Source organism: Silurus aristotelis, assembly GCF_946808225.1.
Source record: "Silurus aristotelis genome assembly, chromosome: 16".
Classification (NCBI taxonomy): Eukaryota; Metazoa; Chordata; class Actinopteri; order Siluriformes; family Siluridae; genus Silurus; species Silurus aristotelis.
The window spans coordinates 14,664,665-14,690,090 of NC_139589.1; the positions used below are offsets into that span (position 1 = coordinate 14,664,665).

At 37.5% G+C, this 25,426-nt stretch overlaps 2 protein-coding genes across 10 annotated transcripts in view; one reads left to right on the forward strand and one right to left on the reverse strand.

Moving 5' to 3' along the window:
* Nucleotides 1-8,359, forward strand: part of trpc5b (transient receptor potential cation channel, subfamily C, member 5b) — a 49,049-nt gene extending 40,690 nt beyond the window's left edge. The window contains exons 9-11 of the mRNA XM_083565052.1: nt 2,528-2,569; nt 5,562-5,651; nt 6,160-8,359. Of these exons, the coding sequence (XP_083421178.1) occupies nt 2,528-2,569; nt 5,562-5,651; nt 6,160-6,969 (942 nt within the window). The 3' untranslated portion in view covers nt 6,970-8,359. The remainder of the gene's footprint in view (nt 1-2,527; nt 2,570-5,561; nt 5,652-6,159) is intronic.
* A 2,010-nt stretch (nt 8,360-10,369) lies between these two features.
* Nucleotides 10,370-24,478, reverse strand: alg13 (ALG13 UDP-N-acetylglucosaminyltransferase subunit). Of its 9 annotated transcripts, none has more exons than XM_083565067.1 (24): nt 24,117-24,478; nt 23,867-23,950; nt 23,708-23,758; nt 21,954-22,000; nt 20,656-20,728; nt 20,209-20,290; nt 19,802-19,967; nt 19,212-19,299; nt 19,015-19,123; nt 18,571-18,635; nt 18,198-18,298; nt 17,977-18,092; nt 17,341-17,581; nt 16,953-17,063; nt 14,691-14,841; nt 14,455-14,596; nt 14,333-14,368; nt 14,183-14,235; nt 13,635-13,706; nt 13,339-13,519; nt 11,752-11,871; nt 11,633-11,673; nt 11,243-11,438; nt 10,370-10,830 (listed from the first exon to the last, which is right to left on the reverse strand). In XM_083565067.1, exons 1-24 carry the CDS (start codon nt 24,234-24,236, stop codon nt 10,538-10,540), a joined length of 2,739 nt encoding a protein of 912 aa, XP_083421193.1. In that variant the 5' UTR covers nt 24,237-24,478; the 3' UTR covers nt 10,370-10,537. The 9 variants fall into 9 exon arrangements, with proteins under 9 accessions (XP_083421193.1, XP_083421197.1, XP_083421192.1 ...); XM_083565071.1 differs by having other exon boundaries at nt 14,721-14,841; nt 16,953-17,066; XM_083565066.1 differs by having other exon boundaries at nt 14,691-14,838; nt 16,953-17,066; nt 24,117-24,477.
* Nucleotides 24,479-25,426: the final 948 nt, after the last annotated feature.

Consider the following 25,426-nt stretch of genomic DNA (forward strand, 5'->3'; position numbering starts at 1 on the left):
GAAAAAGCCTTGTTGAGATTAAATTCAGCATCTGTCCAGCCCAAGAACTGTTCAATGACTTGGGATTCCTGACACGGTTTGCATCTTCGTAATTTGTTATTAGCTGTATGTGAAACCCTTACATCTAATTTATCTCCATAGGCTCATTCACCATCATTTCCTTGAACTTCTGCTTTGAGCTGTTCAATCAGGTGTTCAATTAATCACTGGCAGTTTAATCTGCATCCTCATGAACTGGCTTTGACTTTAAATGCAGAAGCATGGAGGTTTTATTCAAGACTGTCTTTTTCAGCTTTTGCTAGTGTTCTTGTTGTAGATTGTTGTGTGGCCTCATTCTCAGTAGATTAACTCTTCCTCTTTGACATTTGGGTTGCTTAAGAAAGGCTTAAGTAGCAACTTAACAGCATCACTTAATAGTCCAGTCTCTACAGAATAAAAAACCTTCGTAAAACTAATTCTGGACTGAACTATTCATCTTCATGTAGTGTTCACACTTCTCCCTGGGCTGAACACGTGGGAACAATGGCGCTGCTCAGGGAGATGTTAAAGATGTCTGTAAAGAAATCCGCAAGCTGTTCGCCTCTCTGATGGCACGGGACAGTTTGGCCCTTGCTGTCTTTAAGGCCATCTTATCTTACCTACTCTGAAGGCGGAGTTTCTTGTTTTTAGCAGCGCACGCACCTTGGCGGTTATCCATGGCTTCTGGTTGGAGCGTATAGTGATGGTCTCGGAGATGGTCACATCATCAATGCACTTGCTGATGAAGCTGGTCACTGTTGACGTGTACTCCTCCAAGTTGATGAAATCGCCGTTGGTTGCAGCTTCCCTGAACATGTCCCAGTCAGTGCATTCAAAGCAGTCCTGGAGAGCAGACATGGATCCTGCTGGCCAGGTTCTCACCTGCTTTCGGGCTGGTCTTGAACTCCTGCTGAGTGGTCTGTATGCTGGGATCATCATAACAGAGATGTGGTCTGAGTACCCGAGGTGGGGGCGGGGGGCTTTGACCCGTATGCACCCCGGATGTTTGTGTAAACAACATCCAGCGTGTTTTCTCCTTTGGTTGCAAAGTCCACATTCTGATGAAATTTAGAAAGAACTTGAGATTTGCATGGTTAAAATCTTCGGCGACAATAAACAATGCGTCAATGAGCGCTTCCTTAGCATTAGCGCTAGGTGGTATGTACACTCCAAGCACAATAGCGGTGGTGAATTCCCGTGGTAAATAAAAAGGTCTACATCTCACAACCATAAACTCCAACAGCGATGAGCAGCAGGTGGAAACGAGGACAGATTTCTTACACCATTCTGTGTTACTGTAAACACACAGACCGCCGCTGCAAGTCTTACCGCACAGCACGGAACGCGGCTAGCCCGTCCAGCTAAATGACGGCGTCTGGAACTCTGTTGCTCAGCCATGTCTCAGTGAACACAAAGAAGCAGCAGTGTCTGTACTCACGCCAAATAGCTTGTTGGAGACATGTGCCAGCAGTAGAGATGGTAGAGCATGCTGCCTAGGGTTAGCTTTTAGCCTAGCACTAGCCCTCGCTTGCTTTCCGGGCTTTCCACTCCTCGTGCAGCGCTTTCGATTCCCCCTCCTCCATCTATCCGCCGCAGGCGACGCCGAGGTCTGGAGGCCTGGTTTTCAAAGCATGCCGAGGTCGCGTAGCTTCTGCCACAGATCATTGTTTATTGTGTTGTTATGTTATGTTGTTTCTGAGTTCCTTGAGTGTTTGGCGGTGGTACACAGGGACACCGGTTGCTCCGATGTCCATATGTTGCGTAAGGCGGGCTACAAAGTGAAAGTAGCACCATTTTGAGTCCAGAGCGGCCGCTGTGAGCTACTGCCGTGCTGCCATCTTGGACCATGATTCCAGGGTCTTATGAAATGTTTTGTATTTTTTCAAGAAATCTGAAGAATGATCAACCTTGAAATGACCATTTAGGATTGCTTTTAATGTAGAATGGTTGAGGCCTCTCTTTATTTTGAGCATTTCCCCCAAGTGGAGGCCTGGGCTTACTCACTGTTTCAATTATTTCTGTCTCAGAATTACCCTTGAACAGCCCAGACTCAATCTGACACAGATTCTATTAAAGGTCATCCATTACCAGCAATCAATTGTGTCAGCACACAAATGCTTACAAGACGTCTCACTCAGAAACCCACACAAGGCATCTTTGTGACTGATGTATATACAATTGCCACCCACAGGTGAATAGTGGAACTGCAGTATTATTACAACATTAGAAACAAATGCACATTAGGCTGCATTTCAAACATTCAAACAAGAATTCTATCTCCCCAAATAACCAGATTGCAGTAGCGAACACACAAACTGCAATACAAATGCATATGGATAAATGTAAACTGAACAGTCAGCACACATAAGTCCAGTATAATTCAAATATCAAAATAAAATCCACACATAAACTGTTTAGATACATCCTTGAATTATCATCAACAGCCTTATCAAGTCGCAATGTTCATAAATACTGTTGGGTTGTAGTAACCTTCTTCTTTTTCCTGCAGGAACGGCATGCTGACAGCCTCATTCAGAACCAGCAATATCAGGTAATGTTTAGCTTAGGATATCATAATTTGATAATAGATATCAAGGAATAAACAAAACTGATAATAGCCTGGTGCAAAATTTAAAAAGCAGATAATGCCCTTTTTTATGTGTAATATTGCATGGAAACAATGATCAAATACAAAGTTAACAATTTGTAAAAGAAAACTGAATGTGAACCTGGTTGTGCCTTTCAAGATGGAGCCAGTTACATTTCTGAAGCATAATGTAAAAATAAATCTTGTGCCTGCTCTAAAACTATTCTTAAAACTCTTTACTCTTATGTAGAGGATTTATAAACATCAAGCAAACATCTTTGATACTACTAGTAATGGATATTTTTGCTTATATGCTGCATTCATGTGATTCCAAATGCAAATGGATTTTATTTGTGCCTAGGTTTTTAGAAAGCACAAATTTTGACTTGCTCAAATGCATGCTAAAAAATATATTTTATATGCTCATTATAAATGTGCGTACAATTATGTAATAAACTGGAACTAAAGATTATGTGAAAAAATGTGTACTTCTCCACCACAATGACTCCTTTGTAGTCTAGAGACAACCCTGAGGAAATGATAGTCAGGAACTAGCGCGAGTGAAATTACATATAATTAATTTTGTATACATTCAAACAAACATTCACAATACACATTATTAGCAACATGTCTATTAATGCAGTTAACAGCCAAACAGATGGCAGTAAAACAATGCAAAATAAAATCACACAAATGTTTTTTTTTTCTCTTATTCTAATGATTAAACTGAACATTAACTAAAGCTCTTAAGATGTATATGCATAATTTTATGTATTTTGCTGCTGCCACATAATTGGCTGATTAGATATCTGCATAAATGCAAAGAAGTTCCTATTAAAGTGACTGGTGAATGTACAGGGGCATCTCAATAAAGTAAAATATCATTGAAAGTTTATTTATTTTAGTAATACAATACAAAAAGTGAAATTTGTATATTATATAGATTCATCACACACAGACTGATATATTTCAAGTGTTTATTTCTTTTAATTGTGATGATTTTGGCTCACAATTATCAAAAACCCACCAATTCACTCTCATAAAATTAGAACATTTAAGACCAATAAAAAAAAAAAATTTTGGTAAATTGTTCACCTTCCAGGAAAGTATGTTCATTTACATTTATGTATTCAATACTTGGTAGCGGCTCCTTTTGCTTTAATTACTGCCTCAATTTGGCGTGGCATGGAGGTGATCAGTCTGTGGCACTGCTGAGGTGGTATGAAAGCCCAGGTTTCTTTGACAGTGGTCTTCAGCTCATTTGCATTTTTTGGTCTCTTGTTTCTCATTTTCCTCTTGACAATACCCCATAGATTCTCTATGGAGTTTAGGTCTGGTGAGTTTGCTGGCCAGTCAAGCACATCAACACCATGATCATTTAACCAACATTTGGTGCTTTCAGCAGTGTGGGCAGGTGCCAAATCCTGCTGGAATATGAAATTAGCATCTCCATTAAGCTGGTCAGCAGAGGGAAGCATAAAGTGCAGTAAGACTTCCTGGTAGACGTCTGTGCTGACTTTGGACTTGATAAACCACAGTGGACCAACACCAGCAGATGAAATGACTCCCCAAACCACCACTGACTGTGCAAACTTTACACTGGACCTCAAGCAACTTGATTCTGTGCCTATTCTCTCTTCCTCCAGACTCTGGGACCTTGATTTACAAATGAAATGCAAAATTTTCTTTCATCTGAAAAGATGACTTTGGCCCACTGAGCAACAGTCCAGTCATTTTTGTCCTTTGCCCAGGTAAGACACCTCTGACGTTGTCTCTGGTTCAGGAGTGGCTGGACACAAGGAATGCACCAGTTGTACCCCATGGATACGTCTGTGCATGGTGGCTCTTGAAACACTGACTCCAGCTGCAGTCCACTCTTTATGAATCTCCCCCAAATTATTGAAAGGGCTTCAATTCACCTTTTTCTACCACATTTTTTCACCTTTACCACCTTTCATTCAACTTTCCATTAATGTGCTTGGATACAGCACTCTGTGATCAGCCAGCTTTCTTAGCGATGACCTTTTGTGTCTTACCCTCCATGTGCAGGGTGTCAACGATTGTCTTCTGGAAAACTGTCAAGTCAGCAATCTTACCCTCGATTGTGTAGCCTGAACCAGACTGACACACAATTTAAAGGCTCAGGAAACCTGTGCAGGCGTTTGGATTTAATTCGCTAATTAGATTGTGACACCAGGAGTCTCCAAAATTTGACTTTTTTACATTTTCTGAGATACTGAATTTTGGGTTTTTTTAGTAGCTGTAAGTCATAATCATAAAAATTTTAAGAAATACCGTAATTTCCGGACTATAAAGCGCACCCATATATAAGCCGCACCCACTGAATTTTACAAATATTTGTATTTTTAACATAAATAAGCCGCACCTGTCTATAAGCTGCTACACTGTCTACACTAATGTACTTTATACAGGCTTTAACGAAAGACACGTTACACACGGTGTAACGTGTCTTCCTCCTTCCTTTCACAACTATTTCTCTCAGGAGTTTATCTTTTGACATCGTCTTGTGTTTAAAAAAAAAACTTTTTTTCTCCCGATGCCGTGCAGCTCAGAACACAGGTGAGGTGCGTTTTTTTCGTTTCCGTTCGGAAATTTCATTGGTCTTATGTTATGTTGCTCAATTTTTTGGCTTAAAGTTTGTGAAACCGGGAAAAACCCAGGAAAAATTCATAAATAAGCCACTTCGTTGTTTAAGCCACGGGGTTCAAAACATGGGAAAAAAGTGGCGGCTTATAGTCCCAAAAATACGGTAAGCACTTGAAATATATCAGTCTGTGTGTGATGAATCTGTGCATGTGCACATTTTCTCAGCCACTGTATCATTCTTTTGCTCCACCAGCTTTCCACTATTATCATCCACATTTATACAACGTGTATATGATTGTCAATGTTAATGCTTTAAGTAATGCTGAATATTTGTGGATGCTTGTTTTAGGAAGTTATCAAAAATCTGGTAAAACGATATGTTGCAGCAATGATCCGCAGGACCAAAACCGATGAAGGGTTGACTGAGGAAAATTTCAAGGTGTGTCAGTTTAATTTCTATAATTATAAAGTTTAAAGTCATCAGTAAAACATTATTCTGCATAAACAAGTGATTTACATCTTATTTGGACTGTTTAAAGGTTGACTAATCAGTTAAGTAGGTTATTAACTATTCTGTTAGGATTAGAAAACAAGTTCAGGTTTTTATTATAGAAAATTTCAATTTCAAAAATTATAGGTTTAGTTGAGGCCTACTTACCTTTATAGGCACCCTTCTTTTAAAAAATGTAATCCAATTTACTGGGCAGTAAGTCATATCTTCATTTATAATGTTATTGTGTAGGCCTTGTAATGAAATAGGGCAGAACTGATAAACACAGGCCCTGGGAATACACACAAGTCTTGGTTCCTTTGTTTCTGCTAGACCTATAAACTGGATTTCTTTTGATTACATTAGACAGATAAATATTTCCTTCAATTGAGTGCTGTGGCTCATGTGGTTTGCTCTACCTTTAATTTAATTTGCATTTTCCCTGTGGTTGCTTAAGGAGCTCAAACAGGACATCTCAAGTTTCCGCTATGAGGTCCTGGACCTGCTAGGCAATCGTAAGCCGCCACGCCGCACCTACTCCTCAAGCAGTGAAGCCACACAACCTGAGGCTGAGCAAGATGATGACGAAGAAGATACAGAAAAAAGAAACAAAGGAATAAGGCTTGGAAGGCAAAAACACTCAAGTTCTCTTGCCTTTGCTCAAGCAGACCAGAGGAAGCGTGAAGGCCAATTTACTGTTTCAGCTCTTTTCCGCTCTATGGCAGGTCTGGAGGATGTGGATGATGGACCAAAAAGTAATGGCTTGAAGAAAAACAAATGGTCCCCTTCATCATTTGTGAGGACAAGTGGCCGCTTAAGGCACTTCTCACGCTCAAAGAAAGACTCATTGCGCCGCTTGGGATCACTGTTTCGTCGTGTGAATGGACATGTTGCTGAATCACACTTGAAGAGTCCCCAACAGCAACAAACCTACAGCATTTCAGATGGAGTTTTGCAAACGCCAAAATCCTGGCAGGGGCCCCATGAGCAGCCAGCGAACTGGCTGACTAGAAGCAGCATGCACCTGCACACACTCAGAGGAGAATCTGGTGCAAGGGACAAAATTTATACACAGTCAGTCTCCCAGCAGGCAAATGACAACCTCCTGCTAAGGCCCCCTGGCCTACACTGTGCTTCCAGCCTGAATGCCTCCAGTTCCCTCTTGCTCTCCTCCACTGATGATCTGTGTCAGGGTTTCCCAGGGCCCTGCGAAAGCTTCGATTCCTCCTATTGGGAACAGGAGGAGTCAATCACCACACAGCTCTAAACTGTCATTGGCTGCACAATGAGTATGCTGTGATGAGCAAGACGGGTTTGCCCTGACTATATTCACATCAATTGGCCAATGGACAGCACTTGTACATAGATTCAATTTGCTTTTATTACATCAACCTATAATTTGCGAATAAGTAGTCTTTAAATACAGTATCAAGAATGTTGATTCAGTTTTAGCAATATGGGAGTGCATTTAAGTCAATGACTCCTCTAATGCAATGCTCTTTTTTTGTTACAAGTTTACACCAAATGTCATTTGCACATACATGTTCACTCATGCCATTTATTTATCAAGGCTTCCCTGGCTTCTAACGTGTTGTAAAACATGCATTTATGAGCTTAAAAACAAAGTTCAACAAGCTTAGCATTTGTAAAGTAGGAAGAGCTTATAAGGCTGAAACAAAACTTGTGGATCTCTTTGTAATCTGGCAACATATTAGGCATTAGCAACATTGTTAACAGTGCTAAAGTGACCTTATTCCATTTTCCCATTTGAGCAAGAGACTTTTATTTTTTTCCTTAAACTCAAAGATGATCCATTTGTCACTATGCAGGAAACAAGGGCAGAATAAACACAGCCCCATTGGTAAAAGCAAAACTATTGAATGTAGAAAGACATTTCATGCCAAATTCAATAGCTGGAAATAAGCATTTGATCAAAAAGGACTTGTGCATGTACTTCTTGTTTAGAAAAGAAGTAAGCAAGTCTGCTATGGATAAAAGTAGTTTGTCTTCAGTTAATGCCTAAAGTGAAATCACATTTAAATCCGAACTGTAAAGCCACAATAAACCCGTAGTGTAAAAGGACACTGGATATTAATTAGGATTGTGAAACATGATTTATTAAATTAATAATTATACAAATGCCATTTTTATTTCAACATAGATGTTCTAATCAAATGTACCCTGTTGTACTTCAGTAATTTCTTCTATTTTATGCCTGTAAGACAATAAGTTAACTTTTTTTAAGCTTTCAGTTTTGTATGAAATTATTTTTCTACATTTTGCATAGTTAAAGTAGGTTTTGTTTTGCTTAGTTTGACTCATAGCAAAGTATTTGTTGACCTTAACAGAAAACTTGCTTTGAATTTCCAAAAATGAGAATGAAAGATTATATAGAAATCTGTCACTGTAAGTCACCAATAAGAAAATCATTTTGCATGGAAAACATTAGGAAAATTATTAGAATAGTTGGTACAAATTATGAAGAATTTGCATTTTTCACAGTTTCCCTCATTTTTCTTCAGAAAACTGAAATATAACCACTTAAACACTTTTTCTTTGATCTATAGTAAATGGGGGATTTGACATGTTGGCTAATTTTAATAATTTTGTGTAATTACAACGATCTAAAATATAAATTAATAAAAAGTGTTAATAAGTGAATACAAATTGTAAATTAACTATACTCAGCCGGTCATACATCACATCAGTACAATACATAATCATGCAGATCTAAGTCATTAGCTTCACAGCAAATGTCAAAATGACCAGTGTGTTGGGACAAAATGAGCTGGTCTTTCATAAACAGATGGTCTCCTGGAATTTTTACTGTCAAGTCTCTACACATGGTTGAACAATTTTTGGGGAAAAAAACAACAGCTTCTGAGCACATGACCTGCAGACACTTTGCTAATAAGAGCTCAGAGGAGAATGACCAGATGCCTATAGTAACTAAGGCAGAAAAAGCCCATTTGCAGTGCAGTCGGAATGTATTCACAGCTCTTTACATTTTCCACATTTTATGTAACAGCCTTATTCCAAAATGGATTAAATTAATTATTTTCCTTATAATTTTACAAACAATACCACAAGTAAAAAGTTTATAATGAAAGTTATAAAAAATCTAAAAGGGAAAAAAATAAAAATTCACATGTACACAAGTATTCACAGCCTTTGCCATGACAATTCTGAAGTGCATCCGGTTTCAACTGACCATTCTTCAAATGTTTCTATAAATTGATTGGAGTATACCTGTGGTAAATTCAGTTGCTTGGACATGATTTGGAAAGGCACACGCCTGTCTATTTAAAAAAAAAAAGTCCTACAGTTAACAGTGCATGTCAGCGCACAAACCAAAACATTTTTCATAGACCTCAGACAGGATTGTATCGAGGCACAGATCTGGGGAAGGGTACAGAAACATTTCCACAGCATTGAAGATCCCAATGAGCACAGTGACCAATCAACCGTAAATAGAAGTTTGGAAGCACCAGGTCTTTTCCTAGAGCAGATCGCCCGGCCAAACTGAGCAAAAGAGAAGGAAGCGCCTTTGTCAGGGTGGTGACCAAGTACCCGATGGTCACTCTGAAAGAGCTCCAGCTTTTCTCTGTGGAAAGAGGAGAACCTTCTAAAAAAAAAAAAAAACAACCCTCTTTGCATCACTTCAATTGGCAGCATTGTGCTGTGGGGATGTTTTTCCAGTGTTAGGCACTGGGAGAATAGTCCAAATTGAGGGAAAGAGGAATGCAGCAGTTTACAGAGACACCCTTGATTAAAAGCCTGCTTCAGATCACTTTGGACCTCAGACTGGGGTGACCGTTTATATTTAAACAGGACCATGACCCTAAGGACATGTCCTGTAGCCACTCCTTATCTGAGTGGCCCAGCCAGAGCACAACTTTAACATCTCTGTAGAGATCAGAAAGTGACTGTGCACGAACGCTTCACATCCAACCTGATTGAGCTTGAGCTGTTCTGCAAAGAAAAATGGGAGAAGCTGCCCAAAAATAGGGGTCACAAGCTTGTAGCATCATACTCAAAAATAGTTTTTTAATTGGTGCCAAATGTGCTTCCACAAAGTATTAAGCAAAGATTAAATACTTGTGTATTTTCTTTTTAATACATTTGCAAAGATTTCAAATGCACTTCTTTTGCATTGTCATTTTGGGTATTGTCTGTAGAATTCTGAGGAAAATAATGAATATAATCCATTCAGGAATAATTCTGTAAAAAAAAAAAAATTGAAGTTAAGCGTTGTAAATACTTCACGGATGCACTGTAAGAACATCCTTTTTTGAAAGGGATAGGCGACAACAGCAGAAATGTTCATCAGGTTCCCCTTCTGCTATCAAATTACAGATCAATGCAAAGTGGCTATTTGATAACTGGCATTTGACACTTTTTGTAGAAATTTTCAACAGTCCAGTTAGGGCAAGTCTGTGTTTATATTAGACTTGCATTCATGTGTTCTTCAGCTGTTGTAGCCCATTCAACACAGAGTTGGATGTTTGTATGTTGAGAATCTTTTCTAGATTCCACATTAGATTTACATTTTAAACAGCAATGTAGAATTGTATATTCACACTACTATTCTTTAAACATTTTCAGGGTTATTATAAAACCAGCAAAAAAAAAAACCCAAAGTAACAAGCAAATGAGTAACAAGGACATTTTGAAACATAACACTTTAATAAGAACAACAAAAAAATATTGAACATTACAAAAACCCAAAAGTGCAAAATGGGTGAACATGGCTTAAAATATTAAATCAGAAAGAAAAAGAAAAAAGAAAGTTGCGTGGATGTGAAATAGTAATCAAGAAAACAACTATTAAGTAGTTACATACCAGGGGGAACAAACTGTGCAGGGGCCACAAAGTGTGCAGAGGGGGTAGAGGTGGTGATGTAGTTGACATGAGTGTGGGACGAAGGACAATATGGGGTGTGGTGGAAGCGTGGATTCGGGATGGGCCCAGAAGTCCAGGGTGTAAGGTAGTGGTAGGTGGTGGAAAGCACAGGCATGTATGGCTCATAGGAAGGGTGCAAAGATGCCTGGCACTGCTCCTGCACCAGTGGAAAAAATGCAGTGCCTGGTGCTACCACAGTGGGGGCCTCCACAGTCACGGTGGTGCCTGAAAATAGGGGTGGAATGGTATGAAGAACGGTCCTGCCCAATATATTGCAGGTTTCCATACAGCAATATACTTCGTGTTAAAAAGGGACTGTTTAAATGGTTTTGTTTACCAAAAAAAAAAAAGCCCTGTGTTTAGTCTTTATAAAGGCCATGTTAATTGAAACCAAGATTATTTCCTAGGAGACACACTGAACACACTTTTACCCAACACTTTTGTAGCATAACAGTAAGGGTAAACCTATTTCTGACATCCTTATGGTATACCGTCAAACTCAGATCACCACACCCCTACCTCAGGAAATAAGGGCATAGGAGGAAAACGAAGATAGACTATGTGCTGAGTTCTATACTTATGTGCCAGCTGAGTGTATGGACATTTGTGGGGGTGCTGCTGACAGTGAGGTGCTGACCATTGCTGGGTGTTTCACCCTGAGTGGGTGGGCACGAACGGGCAGATTCCGGGTATTCCGGGTGCTGGGGCACCATGTGATCAGGGCTTGCAGCAGCACCTGGACCTGGGTAAGGCTGAAACTGGGGTTCCCCACAAGGCTGTGGGTACATCTGCTGCATATGAACCATAGAGTGCCAGTAGGTTTGCTGATATGCCTGTGGTGTCAAATTTTTTTAACTGCATATCAGTAATTATTTTTCACAACTGCTTTAAGCTTTTAGTAAAGAACTGGAAATTATATTGCATAATTTTACTAACAATAAATTGGTGTGATATATAGTCAAATCAAAACCAAACCTTAGACATATTTTGATTAAATACTCCGTTATTTTCACATATTACTCCCTACCTGCACACCCAAGTTGAAAAAGTACTGGAGAACCTTGCAATCTGTTGGGGGGGGAAAAAACCTTTTCATTTCATTTTAATTTACAACCTATGAATGATTTATAGCTGGACTGCTCTGACCTCTAGGTAAGTCACTGCCATTTGGGTCATAAGAGTAAGGTGGAGGTGGGGCCACAGTTACAGGTTCTCCAATTTCATTCACAAACCATGGACATGCTGGAGGAAACGGCATGGACATTACTGGAAATGGAAGAGCAGGTAAGGTGTTGATTTGTTAACACGATGTTCACATCAATGTCTTCAATGCTGTATTCCTCACAGAAGCATGTTATAAATACGACCCAAATTCCAAGTTTTAAAATGTAAATAACAGAATTCAATGGTTTGCAAATCTAACAAACCCACATTTCTCCCCCAATAGAACATCAAAATCATATATATATTTTTTTTTTTTAAGGAAAAAAAAAAAAAGTTAATTTTGAATTTAATGGATTTAATTTAAAAAAAAAAGTTGGGACTTGGCAACAAAGGCTGGAAAACTTAACTGTTACTAAAAAAAAAAAAAAAAAAAACAGGATAATCTTCCAACTAAATCAGGTTTATTGCCAACAGGTCAGTAACATGACGGTTTAAAAAATGAGTACTTCAGAGAGGTTCTGCCTTTTAAAGATAAAGATGGGCATAGGGTCACCTCATCTGTGAAAATCTGTCTACAACTTGTGGAATAATTTCAGAATAATTATCATAATTGTGAAGACTGAATAGTTATCAGCTACAGTACAGATCATTAAAAGATTCAGAGTATCAGGAGAAATCTCGATGTGCAAGGGACAGGGGGAAAAAAAAAATCTATTGGTATTAGATGTCTTCAGGCTTAAGGAACTCAGGGGGCACACTGCATGAAAAACAAGTATAATTCTGTAATGAAGGAGAAATCATTGTCTGAACACAGCCATACCAGGTTACAAATGCAGGTTAAAATCATGCAAAAATTTATCAAATATGTAAACATGCTCCAAACAAAAGATCCAGTTTTCTCTGGGCCAAAGCTAATTTAAAATGGAATGACACATTTTTACTGGTTTTTTTTTTTACTGACAAATCCAAATTTCTAATTCTAGTTTTGGCTGTCCTTCAGTCTAAAAAAAAAAAAAAAGGGCCTTCCAATTTATTAGCACTCAATTCAAAACAATTGTTCCGTTTCCATATGTAGAAAGACTATATTTAAGAATATGAGACAGTGGTAAACTAAATTTCCTTAAAAATGTACTGTATATTTCCTTTGTTTAAAATTTGGGACATTTTCTAAGTTCTATTGTCAGTAAAATGGGTTTATAATATTTGCAAATCAATGCATAGTTTTTGATCCTCCCTTTCTAAAAAATGAGGGGGATTTTAAAAAGCAGTTTTGATTATTTGTCAAGATAAGTGTCAATTAACTGTAAATAAAAAAAATTATAAATTCAACAAATAGTACAATCAATTGTTTCCAACATCTAGCTGCCGAAAAAAAAATAAAAATAAAAAAGGTTTATACAGAAATAACACTAAAGTAACCAAATTAAACACAAAGTAATGTACAAAACCCGTTTGTTTCCGAATGAATAAAGACCTTGCAGCTAGTAGCAAATATAAAAGTTAAACAATTTTTATCCTTGTAGCTATTTTGAATGACACGTCATTATAAACATTTTATGGTAGACAAACCTGGCCTGCCCAGTGTGTGTAGGGGTGGTGGCTGTCCTGGGGTAATGTTTGAAGCCTGCAGGTGATTTGGAGAGCTCTGAGAACTTGCACTTGAAGAAGGAGAGGAGTTGGAAGTAAAAATAGCAGCTGGGGCAGAGTTGACTGGCTGAGAGGAAGAAATGACTGCTGATTTCACCACTACCTAAATCAACAATTGACACATGGACATCACACCAAAATAACACCACCAAGAGTGTGAAAATGCAAAGGGAATACACCAAAGTGAACAGTTGCATTAAGATACTTAGCCAAAAAACCTGTTGCGAGTAACTATATGTAGCAACACCCTCTTGTGGTGATCCAGCACGTGATCCACCCTCTTGAATGGTCTGTACAAAAAAAAGAACCAATAATACAGACGCTCCCCACCTTACGGACGAGTTACGTTTCGAACGACCGTTCGTACTATTAATTTATTTGTAAGTTGTTACTGTGTTTGTTAATGATTACGAATATCTTCTAATGATGTAAGAGCTATAAAAAAAAAGAAAAAAAAAACACTAAACAAATTGAAATACTGTATACAAAATTTTGTATTAAGTAATAAAAAAAAAAATTAATAAATTAAAAAAAGCAATTATTTTTTATTCGCCCTAGTCCAGTACACATCATGTAGACTCGTTACGGTCGACTACTAGCCATCATCGGCTTTCCTCAGTTTTGCATTTTTTGACAGCTTTGTTTGTATCCACGAAGGTTTGTAAAGTGGGGAGCATCTCTACTTAATTTTTAATGAACCTTATTTTACAAGGCAAGTAATTTAAAGATTTAACTTTTTTAAATCATGTTACGTATCATGCAGTACCAGGTTAGCACTTGACTCAGCAGTGTACACAGTTGGATGCTGAAATCCTGCATCTACAAGAGGTTGACAAAGTGTAATACAAGTTAAAAACCATAGCATATCAAAACAGACAGGAAAAGGATGTTTTAAAAAGCGATAAAATACACTAACCTGTAGCAGAAAAGATATACTCCTCGGAATATTCCCCTGTGAAAAAATATTTAAACATTTCTATATTTAAAGTATAAATTATTATCTAAAGACAAAATGTGTAAAGTATAAAAGCAAGCAACCATGGCCTCCAGTGGTGCTTCTCTCATCAGGATCCTCCTCAGATGATGCTATAGGCTGTTTGGCTGGTGTAATAGGGCTTGGACCTCTTGGCACCCAGTAAGTAGCAGCACCAGGAACAATAGTGCTGGCAACAGCTTGTCCCTACAACAAGGGAAGATTTGAAGAAAATCAGAAGACAAGGTCATTCATAGTTTTTTCTGAATTTAGTAGTTATTCAGGCTAATGTGACACCAACAGCAATAGGAGAAAAAACATTTTCATCTGCCTCCTCCATCTCATAGAAACTGATGCTCTCCTCCAGGTCCTGGGCTTCCTCTCCTGACTCAGGAACAAAGCTAAACTGACACTCCTTATTTACAGATGATTGCATTTGACGTCTGCTTCTGCTGAATGTGAAAGGAAACACACAGTAAGAATGATAGTTATGTACTTTTGATTTGGGGAAACAATGGGAATTTTTTTTACTTAAATTAATGGTACTGTGATATGATTCAAAGTGTGAAATCAGATAAAATACATAAATTGGACATTTAGTCTATCCATACCTGTTAAAAAAGTAACATTTATAATGAAATTGCAACCTATATATTAAAGTGTACAAAATTTTAAGAAAAATTACACCTTTGTTAATATATAATTGGGAAATATGTCAGTTTCAGAGTCAAATTTCAGAGTCAAATTCAAACTCAGTAAACACCAAGTTGTATATAGTCATGTGAAGAAAAAAAATATATATATATAGATATATATCTCCCCACCCTCAGAGTTGTGTTTTTATCAAGACATAAAATTCTGGTTCCTATCAGGTCTTACAATTAGGAAAATAACCTCAGATGACCACCACATGACATTATCAATTATTTAAATTACAATGTGTGAAAAACTGAGTGCTTCTTTTTACTGTTTCCAGAGGATTTAAAAGGCCAGATGCTGCTAAACAAATGACCTTAATTAACTGATCAGCAAGTGTGACCACCTATATAAAAGCCTAAGTTTTAGCAGTTTTCTGGTATGGAACATTCTGGTATTAAGACAATGAAACTGAAAAGACATCAGCAATTATCTTCGAGCAGTGGTGCTGCCCATAAATCAAGGAAGGATTATAAGCTCAATCATTTAAATTCAATTTAAAGTCTTCTCTTTCTACAGTGAAGATAATTTTCACAAGTGGAAAACAGTTGTCAATCTTCCCATTAGTGGTTGCCCAGACTGTAATGCTGTGGTGAGAGCTGTGCATAAACTATTGCCCATAAACCTCAGTAAACTGAAGCAACCTTACAAAAATGAGCGAGCTAAAATTCCTCCAAAACAATGATATTGCTGCTAAAGGTAGTCCCAAAAGCTATATAAAGTTTTTCCACATACGTTTTTCTATTTTGTGTAAGTAATAAAACTATGGTACTATTTGGGTTTAATCAAAGTATAGTACAGCTGTTCCTATCAGATTTTTCTGGCATCATCTTGATAGTATCCAAATGAATAAAACATGGGGCACAAAAAGCAAACAAAGCACATAACATGCAATATCTGTGTTGAAAAATATCAGTTAAGGGAGGGTTACAAAAACAAAAAAATAAAAATAATTTACCACAGAACACTGTTAAGACAATTAACAAGTGAAGAAAACCCCCACACAACAGTGACATTACTAAGAACAGGAGGTCCCCCTAAAATTGTTGAGAGAACCTGGCAATGTAAGTTGAAACACTTTTGCAAAGAAGAAAGTCAGGATGTGCCATGATAAAATCTAATGGCTTTCCAATTTAATATTACGTTGTAATGTCAACACTTATGCAACCAGGTTATTGTACATTTTACCGCCCCAAAAAAGCCCATTGTTTTCTACTGTAGTCATCTTTATTGTTTACCCCTTTTCTTTTATAGAATACTTTATTGATCCCACAGTGAAAATTATTTCTTTTGCATATCCCTGCAATGTTAGAAAGATGGGGTCAGAGCACATGGTCAGCCATGTTACAGGGCCCAAGAATGGCAGCTTGGCAAAAGCGGGGCTTGAACCCATACCTTCCGTTCAGTAACCCAGAGCCTTTATGGATAAACAATTGCAATCACAATACAGTTTTTTGCTTTTTTTTTTAAGGAAACTTTATAAAAAAAAAAATTGTGCAGCACAATTATTGAAGTATATTCCCATTTATAATTTGCATTTTGTACACCCAGTTGGCTAGGAACAGGAAATTGTTTAATCATGAATTGTTCAATTATTTCCACAATTTAATTATATATAGTTTCAGAAATCATACATTTGTTTGAAAGGGACACAATGTGTCTGTATTAGAGTAATGTTTGTAGCAAAAGGAAAGTCGAAAAGGGAAGACAAACTGGGCAAAAGATTGAAAGCAGTAGGAAAATGAACATAGACCAATCTAGATCAATTGCTTACCTGCCTTTTAAAAAGAAAAATAAAGACTGCTCTTTGCATAATTTTGAATGATAACTAATAAAAGTGAAGTTTTTAAAAAATATTTCCCCTTACCGTGACTTGAATGAATAATTGTCAAAACTCTGGTAACAGCGTTTACTAGGACTGGCATAGTAGGCCACCTCAGGTCCAATAAAATGGCTTCGATTTAGGAAACGTGCAGAGCTTCTAAGTAGAACAGAGAAAAGCATGGAGAAGGTAGGATGCAAGATATTAGCATACAAAATCAAGAATGACCGATTTAGCCATGGCTACATAGCACATATCTCAACATTTTCTCTGTACTTTAAAAATACTAATACCAAAATTTTTAAAAAATGATCTAATCCCAAAGGGAGATTTTAACTAGTAAAAAATATTAAGTAAAAGATCCCTGACCAACACATTTTACACTTCTTGCACACTAACAACTATAGGAACATTAGGAAGCAAGTTGTCCCACCTGGATGGACCATATCCACGTGGTGGTCTTTGAGAGTGTGGGCGATAGTGCTCATAGGCCACACTTGTTTGGGGTGGAGCAGGGCTGTGTATTCCAGGACTGCGAACAGATGCCAGGTTTCCTGGACAAGGCTGCAGACGTGGGGGTAGGCCAGCCTGAGGACGGCCGTACGACACAGCCATCAACATCTCTTTACCACGAGACTTCTTCAGAAATCTGCGTCTTGCACACAGCTCCGGGTCTGGAAAACCATTCAACACACATTAATAAAAAAAGTACCACATTTACGACTTTTGGCAAATGCCCTCATCCAGAGCCAATTACAATAATCTTATCTACACAACTGAGTAGTTATGGTTAAAAGGGCCTTGCTCAAGGGACAAGAGTGACAGGATTGTGGTGCTGGGAATTCGACTCATAACCCTCCAAAGCAAAGTCCAAAACCTTAGCTACTGAGCTACCACCTCCCACAAGCTGGCAGAATTTGCAACAGAAAAAGAACTTGCCATGCTATAGTTATATACATTACTAGCTGTAATCTTCAACTACCTGTAATCTTCATACTGAAATCACATTATCTACTAAGACGACTTAACATTACATTGTGTTGCAGCTGGTACATAAATAAAATATTACCTAGTTCTCCTGGGTATTGATCAGCATGGCTGTAGGAATTGCTTTTTCTGCTTGGTGTAATGTTCCATGCTGGGACAGGATTCACTGGTTTCAGGTTAGTCAAGGACACCAAGTGTCTAAGACACAGAAGATGACGCTAAAGTAGGCTTTAACAATGTGTTTTGAATACCAAGAACACTTAACAGATTAAAAAAAAAAAAATTATTTCCATTAGAACTCACTTTTCACCGAGTTCTTCAATAAACACTGTCACAGCACTTGGATGAGTCCCTACCTCCTGAATAAAAGCATTGTAGTACTTCCCTTTTGGATCCAAACGTACCTGAACAACCAAACAAACATTAGTGTCCTTTATATTGGCAAAAGTTTGTGAACACCTGGCCATCATACCTATATGCACTTCTTGAAAGTCTCATTCCAGACTGACAAAAGCATCGTCATGCTGGAACAGGTTTGGCCAATTACTTCCAAATTTGTGACAACAGTTTGGTGACAACCACATATTGATGTGTTTGGTCAGGGGTCCACAAACATTTGACCTTATGACTGCATGTTAAAGACCTAAAATAAAAAAACTATACCCGACAATCATACCTGACACTTATCCCCTAAGAAATACTGTCTACCAGCAAACACCATATAATCAGTCTTCTGGAGTTCTGCAAACACCAAATTACCAACATACATTAAATAATAAAGGCAACAATTATACCACACACAATTTATATATTCGATGCAATGGACTAACAGGACTACTTGTTGCTTAAACTTGCCATCTATTAAACTACAAATGTTAAGAGCCCACATTCTGATGAACTGTTAGAAATATTTTAGATTTGCAAACAAAGCACCAATGGCTGTGCCACAGTGTCACTTGATATTACTCTGTATATAGCGTTGAATATACAATATAGAATCTGTTAATGCATTAATATCAGGCCCTGAAGTCCAGGTCTTCACACATTATACATGGCATTAGAAGAAACCAGGGATAATTAGATACATTTAATGTGTGGATAAAAAAAATCTCAAACTCACCTTTGCGGCCATCATGCCACACGTCAAACTCCACATTGCGGTACATCTCAGGATCTAAGGCTTTCAAGACCTTGTATGGAAGAGCAAGCTTTGCTGGGCCATCTACATGCTAAGGTAAAGGTCCGAAAACATCCGCTTTCATCTCACTTCAATGTACATGCATTTATTTTAGGGTACGATACTTTGGATTTTATCACCTTTTGGTCTTCATTGGCAATTTTAGCCTTTTCTTCAGCGTGGCTGTAACCACTTAGTTCCCATTCCTCTCTGTAAAAGTAATGAGTGCTTATTAAAAACATTTATAAATATTAGACATGAGAAAGGATAAAGCGCTATATAAAATATATATATTTCATAATAAAGACTTTCCTCTTACAAAAACATTATTAAAAAAAAAAAAAAAAAATTTGTAATGAAACATTACTAGTTGTGTTGCATATTTAGGATGAGCATTTAACAAAGAAAGTGGTAGCTCAGGGGGTTAGCTGTTGTACATTTAACCAGAAGATCAGAAGTTCAAATACAAATACTATCAAAATGCCCCTGCTAGACTATTGAGCAAGGCCCTTAATCCCCTGCTATAAAAATAATTGCAAATTGCTCTAAAAAAAGAGCATCTGCCCAATGCCATAAATGTAAACATGTTGCACATAGACATGTGCGTAACATACAATATTCCTAATTTTCTTACTGTTGTGTTTACATTTGCTTTGGGATTATACACTCCCCCAGCCCTTTAACAGTTCATTTAAGTGTGAACAGAAACAAAACCTGTATATAAAAAGACCTGGGAGCATAGTCCTCGTTGGCATCATAACCGCCATCCTCACTGCATCCAGAGTGGCTGTTCCTGTAGCGCCGCCCTCCTCCCCCTCTGAACCCATCGAGTGTCATATAGAGATCCTCCTCTTCAATGCTCAGTACACAAGTGTACAACAACTCATACAGCAGGGCTTCAAACATTACAAAAAGTGTAATTTAAAAAAATTTACCACTTTTCTTATACCAAACCATTTATATTAATGAAAAAAAAAAAGTTTAAAAATGTACAACATGCAGACAGACAACTTGAATAAGTTTTTAATAAATAAAACCATTTTGCTATTATAGGTAAATCTAAAGCAAAAACAGTTCTATTAGATAAACAAACACTACTTGTAGACTGTATAATTTTAAGTGTTCTGCAAAACGTACACTGGCATAATGCTGCATTGACTGGGTAGGTCCTTGGGTAAACAATGTCATAGTGTCCATTATTTGAGCAACAGAGCAAAATCTGTAATAAACAAAAGCACTGTTTATATCAACATTTAAATTAAACAAAACAAACATTTTCACTGCTCTTCAATACATAATGTAGTAAAGCTAGACTATTAAAACATTTTCAGTTTCTATTTTACTATATTGGCTGTGTTGCAAACTAAGAGAAAGTAAAGAGATGCAAGTAAAGAGAAACGCAACACTATTTTTTGCAAATGTGAAGAAAAAAAAAAGCTATAAAGAATACTTATTTCAAAAGAACTACTCTGGTGTTCTGGAATATAAAAATAAATAAAATTTAAACAGCAATTTTTGGTAAAAGATGCCACAAACAATTTTAGGTTTATACAGTTTTACACATCTGGTCTAACCACACCTCACCTTAGTCAAGCTGTCCTCCTCTCCAATCTCAGTTGGTGACTTCCCAGGGTACCTGTAAATTACGAAGTGCCGACTGCACCAAACATCATACACAATGTAAGCCTCTAACATATTAAAAGATTCCTCTTGGCCCTAATGACAGTAAAAATGTGCAGCAAATATTTTACTTGGTACATTTTTTATTTTTTTGGTTGTAGGTAAGAAACTGCAACAATTTGTTAGTCAATAAAAAAAAATTATTATATAATTGTATAATTATATAACATGTATGATGTAGTATTTGTTTGTAACAGTATATTTTGTTAAGATCGCCATGTCAGAATTATTCAACCCCTATATAATATTGTTGTTTTTAAAGCTTTGACAGTTTTTATGGCCTGAAGTGGAGCTGAAACATCATTAAGCCTTTGGGAACTCTATAACGATTCTTCATTTGCTTCAGCTGTGATGCATATATAAACCCAAACTGGAACTTTTTGGACATATGAACCAGCAGTATGTCTGGTGTGCAAAAGGTCAGTCTTATGAGCAGAAGAATACCATCCCCACGGTCAAGCACAGAGGTGGATCAATAATGATGTGGGGCTGTATTTCTGCAGCAGGAACTGGCAAGCTTGATTTTGTACCTGGCATCATGGATTTCCAGAAATACCAGGTCATTTTGAAGAAGAACGTGATGCCTTCGGTTGACAAATTAAACCTTGGTGATCATTGGATCTTTCAGCAAGACAATGATCCCAAGCACACCTCCAAATCAACCAAAGCTTGGTTGGGGAAAAAATGCTGGAGTGTCCTTCTCAGTCACCAGATTTAAATCCAATTGAAAATCTTTGGTGGGATTTAAAGAAGGCAGTTGCAGCACGGTAGCCATCAAACATCACTGAGTTAGAGGCTTTTGCATGTGAAGAATGGGCAAAGATTCCAATCGAGAGGTGTAAGAAGCTTGTCAACACTTATCGAAAACGCTTGTTAGAAGTTATAAAAACTTAAGGGCGCTCCACAAGGTACTGAAGCTTGGGGCTGAATAATACTGCACATGCTCATGTTACAAGACTTACAATTTTCATTTGAACTTCAAAGTTAAGTCAACTTCTGTTGTCAAAATAACTCAAATATGTATCAATAAATATTGTTTTATTTTAAGTTTTTTTCCCCCCATTTATTTTCATTATCTTTCAACAACACCACTGTATTGTCTATTGAAATGAGGGGGTTAAATATTTCTGATTGCGAGTGTGTGTGTGTGTGTGTGGATAAATAGATAGCAAATAGAACAAAAAGCATAAAGAATACACCACCTGTAAAGCAGAGACAAAGCTTTAATCTCCACTTGCCCCACAGTCTCCTAAAAGTTAATTGAAACATTTTAAAGTAACTCAGCAACTGTACAATGAATGCTTTAAAGTTTCCAGATCAGCAGTACCTCTGCTATAAATTAGTTTCTTACATTACCAAAACCTGGATGGTGTAACAAAAATATCTAGTCTACAATTATGAAGTGCCAGGTGAGAAGTTTATCCTGCAAGAATCTTGCATCTAAGCTCTTTATGGTATTTTATCCTAATTATCCTATTCCACTAAAGTCCAAAACTCATTTTACACACACACAAAAGTGTTTGCACCTTCCTGATTTCTTTTTGCATGTTTGTCACACTTTGTTTCAGATCAGACTAATTTGAATTTTAGTAAAAGATAACACAAGTGAACACAACATGCAGTTTTTAAATTAAGGTTTTTATTATTGAGGGAAAACAAAATCCAAAACTACATGGCCCTGTGTGAAAAAAGGGTTTGCCCATAAACCTAATAACTGGTTGGGCCACCCTTAGCAACAACAACTGCAATCAAATGTTTGCGATAATCGTCTGTTACAGCGCTGTGGAGGAATTTTGGTCCACTCATCTATGAAGAATTGTACTTCAGTCACATTGCCTTTTTAAGGTCATGCCAGAGCATTGCAATAGGATTCAGGTCATTTTGTTTTTCTTCAGCCATTCAGAGGTGGACTTGCTGGTGTGTTTTGGATCATTGTCCTGCTGCAGAACACAAGTTCGCTTTAGCTTGAAGTCACAAACGGATAGTCAGCCATTCTCCTTCAGGATTTATTGGTAAACAGCAGAATTCATGGTTCCATTTATCACAGCAAGTCTTCCAGGTCCTGAAGCAGCAAAACAGCCCCAGACCATCACACTACCACCACCATATTTTACTGTTGGTTTGATGTTCTTTTTGGAAAAACTTTTGTCTCGTCAGACCACAGAGAATTTTCCACCAATGTCTTTGAGATAATCAAAATGTTTTCTGGCAAAACTGAGAAGTTTTTAAGTTCTTTTTGGTCAGCAGCGGTTTTCGGTTTGGAACTTTGCCATATGCAGACCATTTTTGCCCAGTCTCTTTCTTATGGGAGTTATGAACACTGACCTTAACTGAGGCAAGTGAGGCCTGCAGTTCTTTGGAGGTTGTTGTGGGGTCTTTTGTGACCTCTTGGATGAGTCGTCGCTGTGCTCTTTTGGTAATTTTGGTCAGCCTGCCACTACTGGGAAGGTTCTTCACTGTTCCATGTTTTTGCCATTTGTGAATAATGTGGTTCGCTGGAGTCCCAAAGCTTTGGAAATGGCTTTATAACCTTTTCCAGACTGATGGATCTCAATTACTTGCTTTCTCATTTGTTTCTGAATTTCTTTGGACCTCAGCATGAGGTCTAGCTTTTGAGGATCTTTTGGTCTACTTCACTATGTCAGGCAGGTCCTATTTAAAAGATTTCTTGATTGCTAACAGGTGTGGCAGTAATCAGGCCTGGTTGTGGCTAGAGAAATTTAACTCAGGCGTGATAAACCATAGTTTTAACAGTGGGGCAAACACTTTCACACAGGGCCATGTAGTTTTGGATATTGTTTTCCCTCAATAATAAAAAACCTTCATTTAAAAACTGCATGTGTTCACTTGTGTTATCTTTTACTAACATTTAAATTAGTTTGATGATCTAAAACATTAAATGTGACAAACATGCACATCACTAATATATTACACACACACACACACAACCACTAACCTTCGGGTCGTCCAAACGCTCCAAATACTTCTCAAAAGACCCTTCAACGAACTGCAGTTAACAAACACGCAAACAAAAAGCAAAAGTTATTTTAAAAATAATTCTAATAGGATTTACAAAAAGGCGTAGAAAAAGTACCACAAATTCTCATTAACTCACAGGCTCGAAGCTGCATTTATTCGCCCTCATGAAGTTGACGCAGTCTTTTCTTACTTTTTGATGGTAATTCTGAGAGAAATAAAGCTATCAACATAAACAAGACACATGTCACGGGTTATAAAGGCCACGCAATTAAAAACAAAAAGATACTTGTAAAATTACTCTTCCATTAGCTCCTGCGGGCTTTTGTAAAACGGCAAAACTAAAACCCCCAATTTCCCCAGACAATACTAAAGTGAACACACAATACCTGCTCAGAAACAGCTCGGAATAAACAGGACGCGTCCCGAGCCATCATTTTTCGGTATAAACCGAGACTGGCTAGGTACTCGTCCATGTTCACGAAATACTTCTTTAACGCTTTCTGCATCGCAAAGAAAATCGTATTCTCAAGAGAACGCGAAACACACAAAGCTTCATACCCTTTCACGTAGGCCAAAGAGGACAAGGTCAAACTGTTTTTTTTTTCTTTTTTTTCTGTTTTTGGTTCCGAGAGAAAACAGGTGTTTCCAATGTGAACTAATCAAAGCTCTGGTCTCCGCAGGCCGCCGTCACTTAATCGTCTGCTATGTAGCGTAACGGTCTGCTTTTGCGCCTTTCATCATTTAAATTTTACTACCAGCAACTCCACTGAAAACCTGCTTAACCTAAAGGCCAGTTCTTTTAATTGCGTTCTCTGTAAGAGGTAAGTGTGGATGAGTTATCAGCTGTTCGTTCTTGCTCATATTCCTATAAGTATAATGATAGTGATTGTTGGTTTTGTTAATAATAATACATTATTATTATTATTAGTAGTAGTAGTTGTAGTTGTAGTAGTTGTAGTAGCAGTTGCTCATCAGGGACAAACTTACTTAGAAAGAACATATTTACTATTGATCACCACATTGCCTGTGTAAAGCTGCTTTGAGACAATGTTCGTTGTTAAAAGCGCTATACAAATAAAAATGATTTGAATTGAATTGAATAGTAGTAGTACTAGTGCAATTCCACTGTATTTTGGAGTCATTTTATAATTTATAAGTACTTGTCTGTACCTTTAATTTGTGTCTAATTTCTGTTTAGCAAATAGGCTGATTATAACAAATCTAGACACAGGACAGATGAGGATCAATCCATGTGAAATCAATGGAGGCCTCTCTATCAGCTATCTCAGCTTTGTTCAATCCCTATTAGATATGATGCTAGGATTCCCCCCAAGAAATTTTGTGGGGGAAAAAATATTGACTTGATTCTTCTTTAGTTTCTGGGAGATAGAAGCTTTCATAAATGGACGTGGCTCTAATTTCAATAGAGAAAAGTTAAATCATTGTAACCTTTTCTGCATATACTTCTTTAATATACTTCAAAATGAGAGTGCATTAATGCACGAAATTTGCATGGATTGTGGACAAGGAATGGAGAGGTTTAGTAGCCATTTTGCATTAAATGAATGGCTACAGTCTGGGTGTTGGAAACATGACAGCGCTAGTTAAAGTGGTAAATGACCTGTTATTGACAGGGTTTTGTCTCCTTACTTTTTTTACTCAAACTTGCAGCTTTTAACATCACTGATCATACTAT